This window comes from Delphinapterus leucas, chromosome 6 (genome assembly GCF_059928025.1).
Source record: "Delphinapterus leucas isolate spDelLeu-1000000601 "Yukka" chromosome 6, BTC_Dleu_Yukka2, whole genome shotgun sequence".
NCBI classification, from domain to species: domain Eukaryota; kingdom Metazoa; phylum Chordata; class Mammalia; order Artiodactyla; family Monodontidae; genus Delphinapterus; species Delphinapterus leucas.
In genome coordinates this window covers 70,782,293-70,804,146 of record NC_143134.1, presented here as the reverse complement: position 1 = coordinate 70,804,146, position 21,854 = coordinate 70,782,293, and the positions used below count along the sequence as shown (strand labels likewise).

Here is a 21,854-nt window from a genome sequence, read left to right as displayed (position 1 = left end):
GGAGTTCAGGACTGACATGTACACACTGCTATATTTAAAACGGATAACCACCAAGGACCTACTGTATGGCACAGGGAATTCTGCTCAATGTTATGTGGCAGCCTGGGTGGGAGGGGAGCTTGGGGGAGAGTGGATACATGTGTATGTATGGCTGGGTCGCTTTGCTGTGCACCTGAAACTATCACAACATTGTTAATCGGCTATGCTCCAGTATAAAACAAAACAAAAACAAAACTCTATTCAAGAAGAAACTCTATTCACCTCTAGGACCCCTTCCCTGACACCTTCTTCTGAATAAACTGGGAGCCTCTGATACATTCTGTTATTGCATGTATCACATTGCATTGATTAAATGACATTCATGTTTGCCTGACAAAAGTGGGTGACCAATAAACACTTGCTGAATTGAACTTGGCCTCTCCTTGATGGGTCCAGAAGCAGGAAGGTTGTGAAAATACTGTTCTAGGAATTCCCACAGCATTCTAACAGCTTGGAGTGAATAGAGCATTTAAAAAGAAATTATCCATTAGTACCATAACAAAATGTACAAATATCAACTCTCAGGCAACTAATCCAGGCCAAATTCTGAAGCTTGCCCGGGCAAGAGAATGGTTCTAAAGAGAAAGAAAAGACTGAAGAACAAGCTTACATGATTGGAAAGAGTTGTCCTTCTGTTTACATCTTAAATAAAAGACTAAAATGTACTAGGAAGTTGCCTTGGAGATGCCACCCAGAGACCTGTAAATGCTACCAGTATTCAAACATTAAAAGAAATGACACCTTATCCACCCTTACTAACGAAGGCAGTAAGAATGGATGAAGTGGATGCAGAATCAACAAAACTGAACTCTGGTCCTGGGTCATCCACTAGGTTAAGGGAACTTGAAAAAGCAGTGCTATTAATCTTTTCAAAGTGTGCCTTTTACAAAATACCTCGTAATAAATATATACATAGAGCACACAACATCTAAGCTCTTATCAGTTAGTACACCATGAGCAAAACTCAATGGACCTCATTTCCTTCTTCATCTATAAGACTAAAGCCACTCTGAGTACTAACCTTTCATGGCTCTATGTAATGCAACAGCATCTACATACAAGCGTATATTCCATGGATAGATATAAACACATATTTATTTTGATGTGCCTTTGACTTAAAAATGGTAGATTAAGAATGTGGCTTGGAAATGTGGACTTCTTGTTAAAGATGTCTGTGTACTTTGCCAAGGCAGCAATGCCTAGACATTTAATATTCTTCTATGTCTCAGGTCCCATCTCTAAAAATACAGTGATGACATTTTTCTCTGACCTCTACCTGCAGTAGGGAGCACAGAGAGGATGGGGGTGACAACGCTCATTAAAGCCATGAACTTCTTGAAAGAAAGAACAAATATTCACTGTAGCTATCATGTTAGCAATCCCGACACTGCTTGGGGCTTTAAAAATCCACTTTTAATGGGGGTGAAGTTCCTTGTTACCAAGATGCTATATAACACCATCGAGCAAACTAGTGCAACCAAAGCTGAAAGGCACGGCCAATAACAGCAACTCATTTAGAGGGTCTCTGCTCCCCTCACTCCCAGCACTGTATCGCCTGCTTGAAAAATATTAGATCAATTTGGGCCCTTATCCTAAGGAGTAGTTGAAGAGAAATGCTCATGCCCAGAAAGTATCACAAAAACATTTTCAGAAAAAATGCTTGAGGCTAAGTCTGCATCTGGATCCCTACTCCCTAAATTCTAGCAGTTGCCCAGGGGCTAATGCATGAACACTCTCTTTGCAAGCTCTTCACTGTAGCCACTTGCCCATCCTCCTGGGAGAAAGTCATGATTTCCAATTTGCATAACTATATCTTGATCTCTTCCAGAAAGGCTTGTTGTATGTATCTATTTTAGAGCTGTATGTATCTATTTTGTCACTGGCAAAGTCCACTGGGGTCCCCGGGAAAAATAAGACACAACCTAGGCGATAAGATAACCTCTCCTTTTGTGTTTACTTTCACTTGCCTATAGTGGGCCTTGCACTTAATATGTCGGATTTGAGTTCCCAGTGCAGAACCGCTGCGCCAGACACTTCAGCTTGTTATGCATTGTGCAGAAGCACTGAGCACGACACTGCAATTGAAGATGAGGATGGCATGCTATTTGCAGAAATGCTGCACGGGACCCGCAGGAACTCCTCCCACCCCTCGGCAGGAGAGAACCCTATAAAGCAGCCCAGCCTCCAGCCTTTCTGGGAGAGCCTGTGCTCTAGAGCAGGAGCCGGAGCCTCTCCATTCTTTGATCAAAGCATAAAGCTTTCCTTTGCTTCTGAAACGAACTCAGTCTTGTTCTATTGGCTCCAACAACACTGGGCAGAAGGACATTTGTTGGGGAGTAACTAGGGAGGATTGGTAACACTATTAGCAGTTTCTCACTGGCCATGGGAATTTTTAACAATTAAAGTGAAATTAAAAAATAAAACCACAATTTCAAGTTTCAGCTAAACTTGAGAAAATTCATTGTTCAACTAAAAATGAGAAATATGGCAGAAGAGTCTTTTGCCAAGAGGCAGGGCAAAATGATAAGGTAAATCCCATTATCTGTACCCTCTTGTTTCATTATTCATTTGGTGAATGAGAAAGTGTCAATCACTTATTCAGTAAATACTTACTAAATGCCTACTTTGCACCAAGTATTATGCTTGCCCTAAGACTACAAATATTATTCCTATTCTCAAATAGTCTAATCAAGAAAAGGGAGTAGAAGGAAGAACATTAATTAGTTAAGCTCCTGCACAGTACCAGGAGCTCTGCTTGTGGAATTCTCCTAACAACTGATGAGAGAAGGTAGGTAAGACTCCCCTCATTTAATGAAAGTGAACTGAGGCTCAATAATTTGTCCAGAGTCACACAGTTGAGTAGACTGGTATTTGCATTCAAATTGGTCTAATTCCAAAATCTCTTTTAGAATTTCTTTAGAAAGCAGAAAAAAGAAGAAAAGGAACCACCCATTATCCTACCACCATGATTAAAAAAAAACTGTCAACATTTTGGAGAATTTCCTTCCAATATTTTTTCATGCAAGTAGGTTAATTTTTGAAATTTTAAAATGTGTTTTTCACAATTGTAATCAAAGTGTGTTATACTGCATTTCACTGGAATTATGACACCATTGACTGTGAAATGCTCCATTGTTCTATATAGCCCCAGAAAGAAAAATCACTGCCAGTTACATGATGCCACTGACTGGGATATGTTCAGATTTCAGCAGTGTTAAAATATGAAGGTAAAAATTGTGTGTCTTAGAATCAGTGACCTATTCTGTATTCCACAAACCCGGAACTCATGTTGTTTGCCTCCTGCCTGTAGGTAAGGGTGGCTTCAGAGCACCTGAATCTCCCCCACATTAGAAGAACTCCTTGTCAGGGTTGGGAGGCCCCCCTCAGAAGACAGAGTGCTCTGTTTGTCTTCCTCACACATTCATTGCTTTATGCATAGTAGGCACTCAAGGAACGTTTCTTGGTTGAGTAAACACATAATAAAGCTTGAGAAGAAATTTACTGACAGAAGAAGGTAAAAATGACCAAGGCCCAAGTTTTGTTGGGGAACGGGGGGTTTGTGTGACTACTATCAGGGAGAGGGGAGAAGCAATGGATGGAACTTTGAGCCAGAGCCAGTGGCCCTGGGCTTTCCAAGGTTCTTCCCTTCCAGCAACCTGCCACTCTCTGCATTTTGTCTCCTCGTTGGCTGTCTAGACCCCTGCTTTGACATTCTTATCCAAACCTAGCTCCATAGTACTGCTTGATTCTGCCATCTTGGGAAGTTATTCACACTTATCCACACAGCTTGAATACTGATTTAGATTTGTTTGGGGATACCATTCCACCCATTAATTTCAAGTAATAACTCATAAAGGGCAAACTCAGGAATCAACATGAGACAGATGGAGAAGAGTCATGTTTCTCAGGTGCTGAAACTCTCAGCTTAAATGTATGGTATCCCTTCTGCTTATACAGAAGGTGTGTCTGTCCCTAGGAAGTAAAAGCCTATGTATACTTTGAGTCTATATGATTTGACAACTCAGCTTTCTATAGATGTTCACTAAGATATCTGCCTGAGTCAGCAAAATTGGTTTAAGTAAAGAAAAGAAATTAAGCTACACTTAGTTCTCCATGCATGTTCTGGGTTAAACACATTTTGAAAACCATCATGATTTCTCTTGCCTTCCTTCCCTCTTCTTCTTCCATGAACTCATCCAGTATCTATGTGTCTTTACAACACATGAAGAACTGTGCTAAATTCTCTAAAAGAAAGAACAGTGGGTCAGAAAATTCCGACTTTAGAAAGAAGTTTACACATTACCAGTGAAGACAAGTTTTACTCACAGAGAAGTAAATTACAAGGAGAGAGAGCATAAGTATCAATAATATCAGAAATACAGGTGATATGCAATCAAGTGTTTAAAGCCAGGAGAGATTACATCCAGCAAGGAGATCAGGAAAGGCTTCAGAGAGAAGTGCCATTTCATCTGGGCCTTGAAGGATGGAGAGGATCTGGGCATATGGGAATGGGGGCAAAGACCTGTGAGAGGAGAGGCATGCATGGGCAAAAGGACTCCTGTTGTTTCCCTTTTACACTGTTTACTGTTTAGGAAACAAGATGCTATTGTTAGGGCCTAACCATGAGGTGTTAAAAGTGCTGGGTCAATGAATGGATCATCACCTTGGGCTGACCACTTGGAGGTGTCCTAAGTCATACCATCTTAGGGTCAAAGCCAGGAAGATACTGCAAGATTTCATGCTGATTAAGTGTGAAATTTTAGAGGAAAGTTATTAAAGCCAAAGCCTGGTGGTGTATAGCAGGACATCTGAAATCCACAACAGGTAACTAAGACACTTGATTAAAAGCAACAGCACAACATCACTTTTCAAAACTCAAGGGACTGTCAGCTACTTGCTTACCATGGACATGGATTCCATTTGGTTGAAAAGAAGAGCTTGTTTCTGGCTGATAAGACTTCAGGTGTGATGCTGAGGGCTGCTGGGTATGGGGAGGCTGTGTTCTCTGCATTATTGAAGGAGGAGCAGGCACTCTCCGGGGGCTGATGTGGTGAGGAGATGGGGCAGAAGGTGCAAACCTGAGGAAACAATTATAAAAGGAAACATAAGAGATGTAAAATAGCAGGAGCAAAGACAAACTCTTCGGGCTTCCCTGGTGGCGCAGTGGTTGGAGTCCGCCTGCCAATGGAGGGGACACGGGTTCGTGCCCCGGTCCAGGAAGATCCCACATGCCGCGGAGTGGCTGGGCCCGTGAGCCATGGCCGCTGAGCCTGCGCGTCCGGAGCCTGTGCTCCGCAACGGGAGAGGCCACAACAGTGAGAGGCCTGCGTACCGCGTACCGTGTACCGCAAAAAAAAAAAAAAAAAAAAAAGACAAACTCTTCAAAGCCAAATTCTAATTCCCTATTCTGGCTATATAAGAGTGTGACAAAAAGCCCTTTAAAAAAAACTTAAGACTTTTCTCTCCCATTTTTAACCACTGACTTCTCAATTGAGATACTGAAGGAATAAAAGAGATCAACAAAGGGAAAATCTAGTCACAGTCTGAGTTTGTCAAGCTTCTTAAAATGCATTTCAAATACTCTGGGTTTGGTGAAATTCAAAGCACATCTTTGCCAGACCCCTTTTCTGCTAATTTTTAGACCCGTTTGCATTTTAAGGGAAATTTAATCTGTGCGTTTCTGATTCATTTACACTTAGCTCATAAACATTTTGTTCTGTAAGACATATCTGAAGTCCAAAAAGTGTTATAAGACTTTATTATAAGTCTCTCTAGTCCTATTCTCTTTAAACTATACATTTTCTTTTGCCAAGAATAAATTAACTTAAACCTCAAAGGTCAAGTGTGGTTTGAAATCCAGAACCCAAAAGATCTGTGTGGGTTCTGTGCTTGGCAAAGAACATTGCCCAGGGTGTAACAGGAACCTCACACACGATCTGGGACATCTTTTGCAGTCACACGGGCCAATCATAATGAGATTATGGTAGTTTCTGAGGTGGGACATACAGGTGTTTAAATAAGGTGACATCATCAACTAACCCGAGATATAAAATGGATAGCTATCCATTGATCTTCTAATTGTACAGAAAAATGGCAGGATCTGACTCACTAGGTTTCAAAGGACAGTTTATACTTTCTAACACTGAAGTTCCCTTGAAGTGTACTCGTGCGAACAGTTTTAAAGTTGAACAATGACCATAGACTATCAAAACGACATTCAATCTGCCAGTTCAGTAGAGGGCTGGTGCAAGTGTGGTGGAGAAAGGAGCAGGGGCTCTGTCAGTGCAGTGAAAACAAGCATCACAATGATGTGTAGAAAAACTATATTAGCAATGAAGAGCTTAGTCTCCCCGCAAAGGCTCAGGTGATTGAAAACCTTCAATAGGCTGTTTCTTACACTGTATAGAAACACAGGCTTTGTTTTATGCCAACATGTAGATGTCGCCATCTGTGTACACCACTTATTTCATAGAAACAGGTCACTTCATTTTCCTGGGCTTTTTGTGTAGGGCCATAGGTGATCAAAGGGAGGACGAACCAGTCAAGTTTATCAAGCAATTTTCAACATTTTGAACCATAGTATTTAACAAGGCAGAGCTTCTACATTTGTATTGCTGCAGTAAGAAACCATGGGATGAAATCCCATTTGTTTTTGCATTCCCCTTGCTGAGGTCTGATAAGACTATGTAAGATGATGTACGAGCCAAGAAGGGAGGATTTGGACTGGTTAAGTTACGGAGAAGACAAGTCAGAGGAGGCTTAAAGAAACTAGCTGGGTTAGGATGCCTGCTTAATCAAGAACTTAGATCTTCACTCAGCTGGAAGAGAATAGTAACTGAGTGTCCTGTGCCTGGTAACTATATATTTTCCAAGCACATCATCTTAACTGTAATTAGCTTGAAAAGATGTGCTGAATGGCCCTGAGGAAAAACAGAGCAAATGAATGCTGGCACTGTCTTGAGACTATCTATTAAAACTTGTATGCCGGGATTCCCCGTATAGAGGCTATTTTCTTGGGGAACATGTCCTCAATGTGTTTCACAGGCTGCTCTGGGCTTGTGTGAGAGGCAGAAGGAATTGTGAGATCACAGACTTTGGGGCTAGAAGGAGTCCACATCACCAACCAACACCAGGATTCTGTGAATGGGAGATGTCCAGGGAGGGAGGGAAAGGGGTGGATTTGAATTGGAAGGAAACCTATGTCATTGCTAAACAGCCATCTTTGGCATCTCAATTTTGTGTTTTGGGGGCAAAGCAGCAAGATCCTCTGCCTTCTTAATTATATTTCTGTGTTTGGGAATAAAAGATATAACATGCTCTTGGTGTTTTTTCAGTCTTCTCTTCTGGTACCTCTGCCACCTGTCCTTTCTCTTAAGGATTGATGGAGCAGAGATGTGTAGATGGAGCAAGTTGCAGTATTTAGAAGTAGGACCTTAGTATCACCAGCTTGATGGAGGAGAATAATTTTGTTTCACAAATCCCTCCCCCACAGCACAGTAAGTCTGACTCATAAATGAAGGTCTGATTAACAAAGAGTAGAAAATGTGTATGGGGAAGGAGAAGGAGGCAAAGATTGTGAGCAATATAAAACCTTACATTTTTATAATTCGGGATGATGTGACTATAGGGTGAATTATGATTACTAGCTATAAAAAAGGGGTGTATTCAACCAGCTAAAAGAACAGAACTCATCTGAGCATTTTAGGTGTCATTTGGAATGTTAATTTCATACAACAGACCTCTATATCTATATTTAGATGATATATCTATATATAAATTATATATCTATGTATCTATCTATCTAGAGAGTATATAATTATATGCTAATTACAAATCATTCTTATCTATTTATTCACACAAGTTTCACACCCTGGCCATTCTCTCTTGGTTACCACATATTACTTAATGTAATAGCAATGTTGAGCAAAGAAAAAAAATGTGGAAGTACATACGCATCAAGATTTTAGCATCATCTATCTCAGAGACCTGGGGGGGATAAAATAATACTTACTGAGCCTTCAACCAACTCTACATTTTGCTTTTTGCTAATTCAGTCTGGATTTTTCACCATGTTATTCAAATAAATAAGATTATATGGTATAAATTAATATAATTTCAAAATACAGTACGTCACTCCATATAAAGTATTAATAAAAATTTAAATATATACTATTCTAAATGAAATAAATGTACACTTAAAGTAGTCTTTGCTTTGGAAAGGAAAGAATTGGTACAAAAACTCTAACTTTTACGTATATAAAGAAAAGATGGAAAGTAACAAGATGTGATCTTGATTGTGATCCAGACAATTTCTAGGAACAAGGAAATAAATAAGAATTTAGCACTAAAAAGCCCAGTGTAAGAAACGAGTGCATAAATGACTGACTTTCAAGTACAGCACATAGAATCAATTTTGTTACTGCCTAAAAACACTACATTGTATTTTACTGAAAAATCTCTCACAATCTATTAACTTAAATTTAATTTTTATAAACTTGCTTACTTGTTAACTAGCTCATAGAAATAGAAAGAGCAAATTAGAATCAGGGAGAGGGCAGGAGAGGAGCAGAGAAGGAGAGAGCCCTACTGTTCAAGGCAAGGCCCTGGGAGCAACCAAAAGCAATCACTAAATCACAGCAAGAGAGATGCCAGGAATGTTATTTAAACAGCCAAAGAGACTCAAGAAACTTGAGTAGTTTGAGGCCATTTACTCCAGAAGCAAGCAAACAAACAAAAAACATGCATGCTTAAACAGGAACTTGCTAAGCAAAACATAAAATGTTATTGTTACCGAAGGTAGAGTAGAGGGGGCCTCGAAATCCCGTTTTCTTAGTGTCCTCACCTATTTTCCAACCTAGTCTTTTTAACACGCACACACATGGCCAAATGAATACAGTCTGAATTTTCTGCCCCAAACAGAAAATTTTTCTTTAACTCCAAAGAAGATGAATTAAATTTTTTGATACTAAAATAAATAAACAAATAATTTTGATGCTGAGTATAAACTGCAGTGATTTATAATTTTTCTCCTAAGGAATATCTTATTCCCCCACTATGTCAGGACAAGATGACATCACTCTCATTCATTCTGAGTGACAGCAGTGTCCAAGAGCCAGAAGACAGACTGTCTGAAGTCTTTCTGGGTCCAACTCTGTTCCCCAGCTGCTGATCTGCAGTTGACATTTCACAGATTTCATTTGATATAGCTTACCAGTCTCTTCTTTGGACTTTCATACTTCTTTGAAACAATAGAAGATTGTTATGTAAAAATGCACACAACAGAATTTTTTAAAAACATCACTGCTTACCAGAAGCAGATCACACAAAAGCAAACCAGAGAATTGAGTCAACAATTTCCACTCATTTAGTGGAGGAGTTTACATAACCTTAGCATAAGCCATGGTTTAATGGTTTGCAAAAAAAAAAAAGAGACAGAGAGAAGGAAACAGGTTTTAAAGTACTCACCAAAGATCTGGGGAAAAAATTAAAAAACGGGCTTCCCTGGTAGTGCAGTGGTTGAGAGTCCACCTGCCGATGCAGGGGACATGGGTTCGTGCCCCGGTCCGGGAAGATCCCGCATGCCGCGGAGCGGCTGGGCCCATGAGCCATGGCTGCTGAGCCTGCGTGTCCAGAGCCTGTGCTCCGCAACGGAAGAGGCCACAGCAGTGAGAGGCCCGCGTACCACAAAAATAAATAAATAAATAAAAATAAAAAAATAAATTTAAAAACCACCTTGGAAAGATTTCTGCAAATATTTATCTATACACACCTTGGGAAATGTCTGATTATTTGGGGGTATTTACTTGCTTATGCTCCTTCTCTTTTGTGGCCTGCTCCCACCCTCTGTTCACATTGAGCTTCCCAACCTTGCAGTGATGTGGGCCAGAAGCAAAGAGCTCTCCTGTTGATGTAGTACTCAATCTTAGATTGTTTCATAGAACAATAGGTCCCAATTGAAACACATACAACTGGTGAGGTTCATGTGCAGAGAAATTGCAAATGGCAGGAGAAGCAGACGGCTGTCGTAGAAGACAGATGGAGTAGAAGTCAGACCCCCCGGCCTTGGAGTGTGGCTCCATCCCTTACCAGCCGGGTAATCTTGAATAAATACACTGATTTCTCCCAGCCTCAGTTTTAAGTGCAAAATACAGTTAACCTCGACTCTTACTGGGGATCATAAAATCTGAGATAACATATTCATTTACTCATTCAGGAGGTATTTACTGAACACCAACCAAGTGCTCCGAGTGCACTACGGAGAGAGTAACACATGACACAGATCTCCGTGTTTGTGTAAGAGGAAGCAGGCAATGAACAATTTTAAACCCACAAACTATGTATTGAGCTAGAGGAAATGAGTACTACCGAGAAAAATAAAGGATGCAGGTGAGGGGTGGGGTGGACTATGAAAAATTTTAAATTAGGAACTCACAGATATCCAAGTACTTTAAACAGAGAATGTCTGACACCTTTCAGATGATTGACACATGTTTATGGAATGACTGCTCTAAACAGAATGTACATTTAAGGTATCCCTGATTTAAAATATACCCAATGATTGAGAGCTGTCTAATAGCACTGTGTTAGAATATCTATGAAGCTCGAAAAATTAAAAAACTCTTAGCACTCTTTTCTCTCTTGACTATGGAAAGAGGCTCAAAGAAGGTGAGGCTTTTACTCATCTGGATAATTTCCTAGTTCCAGGAGCAGTTAGTTGTGGTCTTCTGTAAGAGTCTCATTTTTTTTGGTACCGGCTTTCCCAACGAATTATCCTGAGCTCACAAATCCATACAATCACAGAATACTTGAGCTGAAGGGCAGTGGAGCACCACTGTATCTAGCCCAGAGACATGAAATGATTTGCCAAAGTCACACAGCTAGTTCTCCAGATACCACTTTATCCCAAGAAGGTAAGACATTCTCTAGTGAAGATGCAAAGCAAGGCAGAGAGATGGCTTGAGGGAGGATGGAAGAGGACTCTTGTGGGCATCTGAGGTTTTTCTCCTCATCACCAGATGATGGGGATGGGGGTACCAGCAACCTACTGCCTTTAAGAATCTGACAATGTGGGCTTCCCTGGTGGCACAGTGGTTGAGAGTCCGCCTGCCGATGCAGGGGACACGGGTTCGTGCCCCGGTCCGGGAAGATCCCACATGCCGCGGAGCGGCTGGGCCCGTGAGCCATGGCCGCTGAGCCTGTGCACCCAGAGCCTGTGCTCCGCAACGGGAGAGGCCACAACAGTGAGAGGCCCGCGTACCGCAAAAAAAAAAAAAAAAAAAATCTGACAATGTGTTTCCCCAGTTTGCTTTGGTGAATTTGCTGATTTCTAAACTGGGGTTCTTTGTGCCCAAGCCAGGCTTATACCTTTAGTCTTTCCAGCTGAATAACGCCTTTCAGTTACACTCTTTCCCTTGTGTATAAATCCAAAGTATTTCTAGGTCAACTAACAACTGTATTTCTTCAAACAAAATTTACTAATAGGCTGTGTTGCAAATCAAGCACATGTCATAAATATGTCTCACTTTTCTTCATTCGTACTGTATACACAAGCAGTGCAAGCCATGTGGGACTGTATGTTTTAGCACTGCTTTGGGGGTTGACACTCTGAAAAGAGGTGTTTTCATGGTCAGCTAGATTAGATGTTGGTTGGTATATGCTTTGGATAGTTACCCCCCGCCCCGCCTTCTTTCTTCCATGGGGGTTATAGACCTCCCAAAGAAGGAAGAATGCAACAGAACAGCTAGTTTCATTGCATTCACATGAAAAATATTATTGATTTGCTGCCAGGGAGTAGAAATAATGAATAGAAACTGGTCTATGGCAGATTTGGGGAGGTATTCTTCATTCCCCCAAAGAATTGTGGGGTATCATCTGTAGTGGTTTTAAAATTCATCTGTGAAAACTAATCAATGAAAAATGGCTTTAGCAGTTGGCTGACTGCAGAGGGGGAAAAAAGGAATCCTTTTCAAAACCTAAAAAGAAAAGCACAGTTTTAAGGATTACACATCTGATTTAACATCTAAAAAAACCCCCCAATGATAATACCCCACTTTGTATAGCCAGACAGTGCTCCATTTTAGTAGTCTTTAGTGGTCTTTATAACGATTTATGAATCACTTCATGAATTCCTGGCTGAATCATCTGGGTGACTATAGTATCTACTTATACTTCCCTTCTGTCTCACAAAAGAGACACTTGGACTCAGTTCAATCCAGATTTGTCCCCGAATGAATCACAGCACGTTACTGGGGGAACTGCAAATTGAATTCTGCTTCTGAGACAATCAAGACCAGCTTTCAGAAATGAAGAAACAGCCTTGGGGAAGTGTGGGTAATTGCAACACTGTCCATCTGGGCAGGACCAAAGCAGGCCAAGAGCTGTATGTCCATCTGCGGACTCTGTTCCAAACTAGTCGAAGAGCTGAAGCCATCCCCAGGAAGGGCTTAGTGTTTCTTTCTCCTTACAAGAGTCTGGGTCAATATTAACTACAAATAATTTATCACATTGGACGAGACTAAGACTCAAAAATGACTGCCTGAGCCTCCACAGAGCATGACAAAATGAGGGCTGTGAAGTTGGCTATAGGTGAAATGATCACCAAGGCTTTTTAAAAAAGACACATATGTATTATAATGAGTGAGCGCTTGTGGGAAATAGAAAGGGTAGAGTGTTCTGGAGGAACGTTTCTCCACTTGGGTTTCGGGAGTAAGTTGTAAGTCAAGAAAACAAAGTAATCAATGCCCAAGGCAGAGAAGTGTATTTTTTCTTGTATACAGTGACATACGGCCCACGGTATCACACTATTATTCCCCTGTGGAAATGCAGAGGGAGGAGGAGAGGACATCCAGGATATGTTACAAAAATGAATTATGCAGGACACATTTAACCAAGAGCCAGGTTTTTTGGAATATCTTGACTGCAGAATTGGCTGTGACTTGGTTGGTTGTCTATTTCAGAATCTGATGTGATGGGGAGAAAGGAAAGAAAAGTCTGATTCTGCCAAATCCTCTTTACAAAAAAAGTGCCAACCAGAAGAAAATTTATCCAGAGTGGTCTTAGACATTTCATGTCAAAAAATTCTGCGGTGAAAAAAAATTCTGTAATGATATCGTCCCTTGGGCAGCTCTGAGTAGGTCAAAGCAAGGAGATTAACTCAGAGTCCTGTGGCAAAGGGAAGACTTTCTCTTGTTCAGCATAGTGCTAGGCATAGAGTTCAGTCTGCTTTGAAATAGAACGCATTAGGTGAAAGAAAAACATTCAGAAGAAAGTGTGATGAGAATGCTAGATGAGAAATGAGAAAAAAAGTGTTATTTTTCTCCAAACGTGAGAAAGAGAGGTATAGGTAGATTAAAAAACAGCTTCTTGCATACCTTTCTCATGGTCACAAACTGAAAACACGAGTCTCTTGACGACATCAGAAGCACTTTTAGAACTAACTTCCAATGAAGTACTCCTGCCAAGTACAGCCAGGTGCCTTTGAAAGCCACTGCCAAATGAGACCTCAGAAGTCAATATAATCCATAAATTTGAAAAGAAACTAGCTGGGTGGTGGTTTGTTCAGTAATAACATGTGCTGTTTATATGTGCTTTTTTTTTCTTCATCTGAAGGATGTCAGGTTACTATTGTAATAACCACAAATGAATTTTCTATACCTTCTCTTGAAGACGAGACTCAACAATTGGCTACAGAAATGAGTGAAAAGAAACAGCATATATTTAAAAATTCACAATTAGAGAAGGGCTCTTGGCTCTTACAGATGGAAAGAGCATCAAATCCTCAGATGTTTGCTACCATTTTGTATCTTCAGCACCTCATCCAGTACTATGCAAAGATAATTAATAAATGTTGGCTGTTGCTGTTGAAGAAATACTCTGTTGAAGAGACCACTGGTTCCAAAGACGTGGCTCCCAAATTAGTGCCAATTCTTTTTCTTTTTTTTCCCCCGGTACGCGGGCCTCTCACTGCTGTGGCCTCTCCCGTTGCGGAGCACAGGCTCCGGACGTGCAGGCTCAGTGGCCATGGCTCACAGGCCCAGCTGCTCCGCGGCATGTGGGATCTTCCCGGACCGGGGCACGAACCCATGTCCCCTGCATTGGCAGGCGGACTCTCAACCACTGCGCCACCAGGGAAGCCCAGTGCCAATTCTTGTGTCCAGGTGGATGGTACCTTTGTCGAATTGGTGCAAATGGCCAGTTGAATATTATATTTGTCCAGAAACCAGTTTCTGGTTCTGAGGGGAGAACATCTTCTTCAGGAGAATGATTCCAACCATTACTCTGAGGAAGATGATTAAAACAGAGAAAAGTTTTTCTCCTTGCAACTAAACAGAAAAGCAACTAAAGATTATTTCTCAGAAAAGGAGGCAAGAAGACTAATACAAAGAACTTTGTCTCTTGGTTTCTGCTCACTTCAATAGACTCCTCACCACTAATGAACAAACAGTCCTTCCCTTGAAAAAAGATGTAGTTTCTTAGGAGCCAATTTCTCCAACTATCCCCACCTGAGAGGGGAAAAGATGAAGGTGATTTCCAGATCACACTGTTAAAACATTAAGCAGAGGCTTTCCTTGGAACAGCCTTTTCTACATCAGAGATGAGGCACTTTGTAATATGTGGGTATCTTGACTCGGGCTAGAATGGCTCGTGGGCTTTCACTTTGGGAATTCTGGCTCCGTATGACTTGCTGTTTCAGAGGAAGCATATGAAAAGAACACATTGCCACATTTGAATACTATAATGGCTTAGCGAACTCCATGTTGCTTCACGCTAATGCACTAAAGTAGAGGTTTCAAGAAAAGGAATTCTATTTTACCTCAAGCATTCCTTGTTACTGTCATGACTCACTTTCCTGATTGAAAATCCAAGGGGACTAAGAAAACATCATCTTGGGCTTCTCATGAAGTGGATTTGTTTGGAATGTGGGAACGCAATAAAGATGGCTGATTTGGCATTCAGAGGTGAAACAACTTCATTGGCACTTAAAAATTATAGTTCCTTTTACAGACCTTCTAATAGATGCCTTGTAATGTGCATTTATAATTAATCTAAAATGATGATTTAGTGCATTTCAAAATTTAAAATCCATGGAAAACATGGTGTGAACATGAACATTCGTTCATGATGTGAACGAATACCTGAACCACAAGTCAAGCCATTTGTTTGCTGGAGTGACACGTGTATGCCCACATCAGCATCTCCTGCTTCGCCATGAAGGGACACAAAGGAGAATGTGGAGATGGAAGTGCATCAATCAGCTGCTCAGGGTTACTCCTGCCTTTCACACTATAAAAATGAGTTTGGGCTTTATTCTAAGTATGGTGGGAACACAGATGTGAGCAGAAAATCCTCAGTGATTCAATTTACGTGTTAAAGGGCAGCTCCTGTTGTGGTGTGGAGCAAAGGCCAGGTGTGCTGGTAGGGTGAAAGTAGAAGGCTGTGGATAAGCAAGACTGGATGTTGGGAAACCAGTTAGGGGGCTGTTGTACTTGAGAGAGGAGGGGATACTGGTGAGCTGGGTGTGGAGGAGTGGAGCTGGTTAGGCTTCAAATGTATTTGAAGGCAGAGCTAACAGGACTTACAGGTTAATTCTATATGAAAGTGCTTGGGCAAAGGGAGGAATCAAAGTTGACTCCTAGGCTTTTTAGGTTTTTAATAGTAAGCTGAAGACAGCCATGTAGACCTAGCTCATTATTTTCCTCCATTATCAAGAAATATATTGGACTCTGGTAATTAGGCTCATAAAAGTTTCGCAGACCACACTGCATTAAGGAGCCTGGGCTTTATGTAGAGAACAGGCTTTTGTGTATTTGGCTAAGACAGGTGCCCTGGTGACTCTGGCATACATTTCAAAGGCCTCCATATCCTGTAATCCACCCAGAAATTTAAATGAGAGATAGATCAGGGTGGGCTATGGCAGCTAGTTCAGCAATGCCTTGTTGTTGTTGTTTTATTTTTCTTACAGAGGAGCCATTCACAGTCATTAGGTAGGTAAGAAGAAAGTAACAAATATCACCAATTTCCCTGTACGTGTAACTATTACGATTGAGTCAGGGTGGCGTATTTATAAGAAGCTATTAGTAAGGTGAAGATCTCTGTGAGAAGAAAGGTCATTCCAAAGGCCAATAACCCCACTGATATTTTCCAGAGAGGATGAAGCATGGCTGTGCTCATGGATCAATATTTAAGACGTTTTAAGACTGGTGGGCTATTCTGCCCTGGAATAAACATCATGAAGTACCAGGAAAAAAAAAAAAAAAAAAAAAGAAGTACCAGGAATTTTCCACAGATTTAAAGAAAACAGAACAGAAAAAGGACCTCAAGCTTTTCCGTCTAAGATACAATGCTGTATCTCCATTTTCAAGTCTAGGATATTGGAAGTTTCTGCCTCTTTGTGCTCACAGCATCAACATCAGGAACAACATTCGTTACATTCAGCAATTCTCAAGTAGACGTGTGGGGGGGGGAGGGGTAGATTTTGGACCCCACATCTCTTAATCTTGATCATCTGTGGAAGTCTCTTTTCTAGAAAGAAACTGACCCCTTAATGGGATGTTAAATGTGGATAACTGTTTTCTGAATATAAAGTGCTGAAGCCCAAAGAGAAAGAATGATGCTCTTCCCCACATGACATTAGGTGAGCATCCTATCAATAGACTCTAACAGAGGATGATGTAGATGCCAATACTCAGGCTGATAACAATGGATATTTGAGGCTTATATTTATTTTCTGACTATGGCTTTTCTCAGTTATTTCAGTGATAAAGACTGACAAGCTTTGTTTGTTTGTTTGTTTTGCCAGTGTTTGTTGCCTTATAAGTCAGCTATCTATGCACGTGGGAAAGGGTCTGTAACACATATCAAGGAGCCTCTGAGAGCAGTGCTCACTGGGTAAATTGCAACTAAATTATGACACACAGCAACGTGGACACTTCTTAATAATACTCAAGTCCTCTCTTTTATAATAAGAACAGTGAGGCCAAGTTATTGATATTAGAGCTCTAACTTTCAGATGTTTGGCACTTTGTCTCTAACATGGAGGTAATTTTTTTTTGACACTGACTCTTCAAAATCTTCTTAAATAGGTCATGACTATATAAACTACAAGCTTGGAATTGCAAGGGGCAAAACTGTCTTTACAAATTGTGTTAAAAAGGGAAATAACACAAAACCCATTGTGTTGCCTTATCAGTCTAGGATATGGAAAGGACAGCCTTTGTCTGCTTGAGGACCAGACAAATCATTCGTACATTCTTCATCATTTCTTCTTCTTTTGGGCACAGAATATGTTCTGAACTCTTGCTGGGTGGATAACAGGATATGGAGGCCTTTGAAATGTATGCCAGAGTCACCAGGGTACCTGTCTTAGCCAAATACACAAAAGCCTGTTCTCTAGATAAAGCCCAAGCTCCTTAACGCAGCTCATGAGCCTCCTCCTACATTTATTTATGAAGCTCCGTCCTCGCTTGTTCTCTCTCCTCTTAGCTTTTGTATATATGACGTTGCCTGGCCGGGTTCTATAGACCTTCAGATTTCAGGGAGATATTTTTTCTTCTATTCCTCCCTCCCCAAGTTTGGGTTAGGTACTCCTTCTGTATGCCTCCACAGCCTCCTGTAGTGCCCCTTCATAGCATCCAAAATTATGATCACCTATTGACCAGGTTAGCTCTTGCTGGACTAGGTACTTTGAGAGGGCCAGGCTCCTGTCAGCCTCATTGACCACTATGTCCTCAGTGTCCAGTATATTGCCTGGTGCCCAAATACCAGCTGACTGAATGATTCAATAAATGAATGAACCTCAATGTTAGGACTGATTTTGATAAACTTTAATATTTTGTATGATGCTTATGATTTTAGCCATTATTGCACACATACTAGAAGATTAAAGAGAGAGAGAAAAGATTATGTGGAGAGAGAGAGAGAATGTGTATGTGTGTCTGTCTATGGAAAAGCTGAGTGGGTGAAGATATCAGTGTCCCTGTTTACTAAGAAAGTCCTACGGTGGGAAGGACAGCAAAGCAGCAGGCCTAGTTTTGAGCTGTTCAGATACTACAGATGCAAATATGTGGGAATAGTTAGTATTGAGCATCTAGTATTAAAGACCACAGGAAAGCAAAGGGAACCCCAGCAATGGGTGATGGCAAGAGACTCCTAGCAGTGTGTGTGTGTGTGTGTGTGTGTGTGTGTGTGTGTGTGAACATATGCATTAGAGCAACTATGTATTGTATAGAAGTATGCAGGTTATATAAGATGCTGGAACTTTGAGGTCACCATCCTTCAGACCAATGAATCAAGGGGAGTAATCCTTTCTAGGAATCTCCCACCTGGGCAGTGGGAGTTGGCAATGACCCCCTGTTTCCTAGGCATTCCCCTCACTGGTCCTTTTCCCTTGTCAAACCTGCCTTAGCATCACAGGAACCCTGGAGGTTACAAGGAAATTTTGGGCTCCTGCCCTCAAAGAACTAATAATCCAGTTAGCAAGTGGACAGCTGGGAAATGGAAAATAAATGAGACAGATTTAACTGGGGAGCTGCAAGAGGCAAGGAGGCTTTCTGGGCTGAAAACTAAGCCAAGCCCCAGGCTGATAACATTTAGTCAAGAATAAGATAATGAGGGAATATCCTTATTGTCTCTTTAGGTAGAGAAAGATCCTGAATTAAGATGCAGAAAACAACCAAGCTAAGTCAGTGAGCAGGTTGGTTTGACTAGAGCTAAAGAACTTTACATAATTGCAAAGACATGACATAGAAAACAATTGCTATTTTTAACCCCTTGGCATCCAGGAAAGCTACAATATGTTCCCAATGGTGAATAAGAAAATGCTATCTGTGAAGACCAGCCCTGGTTACCCAAAGGCGTAGAAAGACTGCACATATATCAAAGTCCCTAGAATTCTAGCAGCATCACATCTGATATGAATGGAAAACAGTAAGGCTTCCCAATACTTCATACAGATTCAAGAAACTGACATTCCTTATTTAGCTAAGGTGTTTAGATTACTTTCTCCAGAAAAATTGCCCCTAACATTCTCTGCTGTTGATTCCTGTACTAGAATGCATTCTCCACGGGAAGAGCACATCCTTTCCTTGTTTTCAGTCTTCTCTGGCTCAGAGGTGGGGCTCGTAGGAAGCCCTTTACATGTCGCTCCACTCTGGTAAATCCACAAGTCCCCTAAACTCTGTCACTTATACAACAGAGCACACCATATTTGTGGCATTCTTTAGAAGGGGAGAGGCAGCCAACATGCTCTTGAACAAGATGAGTGACACAAATCCAGCTGACTTTTTCTCGGGATTGCAAGATTTCTCCATCTCAAAAAGGGACTTCCATCAATGTTTGTTTTCTCTCGTCTAAAAGACATACTTTGAAACCCAATAAATTAACACTTCCGAAGACGCCGAGTTCCCACTGTCATAAAGTACCACTGGCTCGTTCAATATGACATAGTAAAACACCACTTCCCATAATAATTTTAAATCAACATTAGGTGATGTGGTGTGGTTCAGCTTAAATCACTGAAACGATGTGTCATTCAGATAGTATTTCAAAATAAAAATGGAACCTCGTCAAATTGAGAGAACTTGCGTTTACTTTATTTTACGGTGGTAAGGATCAAAGAAACAGATGTTAACTGGATAGATGTAGTGGACCTTTCCTGACTTATGACAGTGACTCAGCCCACTTTATTAACAATTTAAAGCTAAATAAATGATGAATCAATGCCCGCAAAGCAGGAAAAAAAATGCCAGTTTCCCACTAAAAATCGCAAAGTGGATAAACTTATTTCCGTTAGGAAAACTGCTGGGGTTTTTACTGGGGAATTTCCCAGGCAAACAGAGGCAAAGATATATAAACCCAAAGCGGAAGGTAAGCACATTTCCTCTTAGTGTTTTTATGCTGGACATTAGTGCAAACACAGTGAATAATTCAGGGCTGTTTCTCCAGTCATCCTCATCTCCAAACCTGATTGGAAGAGATAAACCTCCACGCCCTTGCTCCTGCCAGCTGGGCTGGCATAGGAATGGGGCTCACATCCTGTGGGGAGAGCAGAGCAAAAAGGCAAAGCCACAAAAGTGAAGATATCCACTTCATTCACCCAGCCATGCAAAGTATACCACCTTCCTCTGCCTCTCCATTTTCCCTTCCATGATTATATTATCAGCCACTGCAATCAGCTGACAACATCCTCTGGCTTACAAACCTGAATCTCTCAGCCATGCCAAGGTTGCCTGTCCTTATGCCATGTAACAAGCTAGGTGCTTTACCTGCTTTGGTTCCTCTAATCCTAATTCCCCATGAGTGCAAACTAAGGCTCAAAAGAGCTAAGGAACACCCCATCACCTGTGTGTTATTCCTGCCCAAAACGAACAAGTTTATTAAGGAGGAAAAAATATCAGACAAGTCCAAACTGTGGAACATTCTGCAAAATAAATCTCCTCAGTTCTTTAGAAACTGTCAATGTCATGAAAAAAGCAATAATAATAATAATGAAGAAGATGATTTTTTTTTTTTTTTTTTTTTTTTGCGGTACGCAGGCCTCTCACTGTCGTGGCCTCTCCCGCCGCGGAGCACAGGCTCCGGACGCGCAGGCTCAGCGGCCATGGCTCACGGGCCCAGCCGCTCCGCGGCATGTGGGATCTTCCCGGACCGGGTCATGAACCCGTGTCCCCTGCATCGGCAGGCGGACTCTCAACCACTGCGCCACCAGGGAAGCCCCAAGATATTCTCTCAGATTGGTTCAGAAACAACAGGGAAGCAAGCAAACAGGCAAATAAAGGATCTCTCAAGTCAGAAAGAGAGACAGAAAGAGAGAGAGAAGGTGGCAAAATGTTAACAATGGGTGAACATGGGTGCAGGGTATATGGGTGTTCACTGTGCCATTCTTGAAATTTTTTAATATGTTACCAACATTCAAAAGACGAAATTGAAAAAAAGATTATAAAATAAAAAATGAAATGTTAAAAACAAAACCAGAAACAACCCAAGCAGCAGGAGCATCCACGGAACACATTCAAACAATTAGCAACTGTGAGAGCCGGGATTTAATCAGGTGTTTGGGTTGTTGTTGTTTTTGACTCTAATAATGGTTAAAATCTTTTTCTACATTGATTCTTTTAAAGGCTGTGTACAAAAAAGACGACACACAGATTACTTTTTTCTTATATTCTTGTAAAGAGTCTTTATAACTACCAATAAGATGAGACAAAGAGGAGGAAGTCCCTATGGATGGTTTCTTAGCTTCACTACCTTGTAGGGTATGATGCTTGGCCAGGCAGAATGAAATGGGATGATGAAAAGCCCACGGATAATATCATTTAAAACTCAACTGGGAACTAAATAAAATCCTAAAATGAATAAGCTCATCTGAACTTATAGAAATACATCCAACAACTGGCAAGTCTGTGAACTTAATAGATGATTATCATTTGCACTGCTTTGCTGACAGATCCTGTGAGAGAAGGCTAATAATTTGTTTACACAAAACCATGTACATAGAAGTGTTAGGATTAAGTCTAACATATTCTGATCCATGTTTCAGTTGCCTACCAGACACATCCACCTGGATGTTTTACAGCCACCTGAAAGTCCAAACCCTAAAGTCCATTTATTATCATTCCTTCTTTCCCACCCTCACCTCTACTCAAAACCCTCTTTTCCTTTGTTAACGGCACCATTTTCCATCTTGATGTCTCGGGGTGTAACTCAGGAATGAATTTTGGTCCCTCCTGTTTACCCCACACATATATTTATAATTAGTGATTCTGCCTCCTAACTAATAGCCCTTGAATAAATTCTCCATCCTGACTGCTTTGCCTTAG

General features: G+C 41.0%; 1 protein-coding gene across 3 annotated transcripts in view; it reads right to left on the bottom strand.

Moving 5' to 3' along the window:
* Positions 1-21,854, bottom strand: part of GLIS3 (GLIS family zinc finger 3) — a 499,285-nt gene that overhangs the window by 27,631 nt on the left and 449,800 nt on the right. For all 3 annotated transcript variants that reach the window (XM_089913241.1, XM_089913242.1, XM_022573610.3), the window contains one exon: positions 4,942-5,117. In XM_089913241.1, the coding sequence (XP_089769367.1) occupies positions 4,942-5,117 (176 nt within the window). The remainder of the gene's footprint in view (positions 1-4,941; positions 5,118-21,854) is intronic.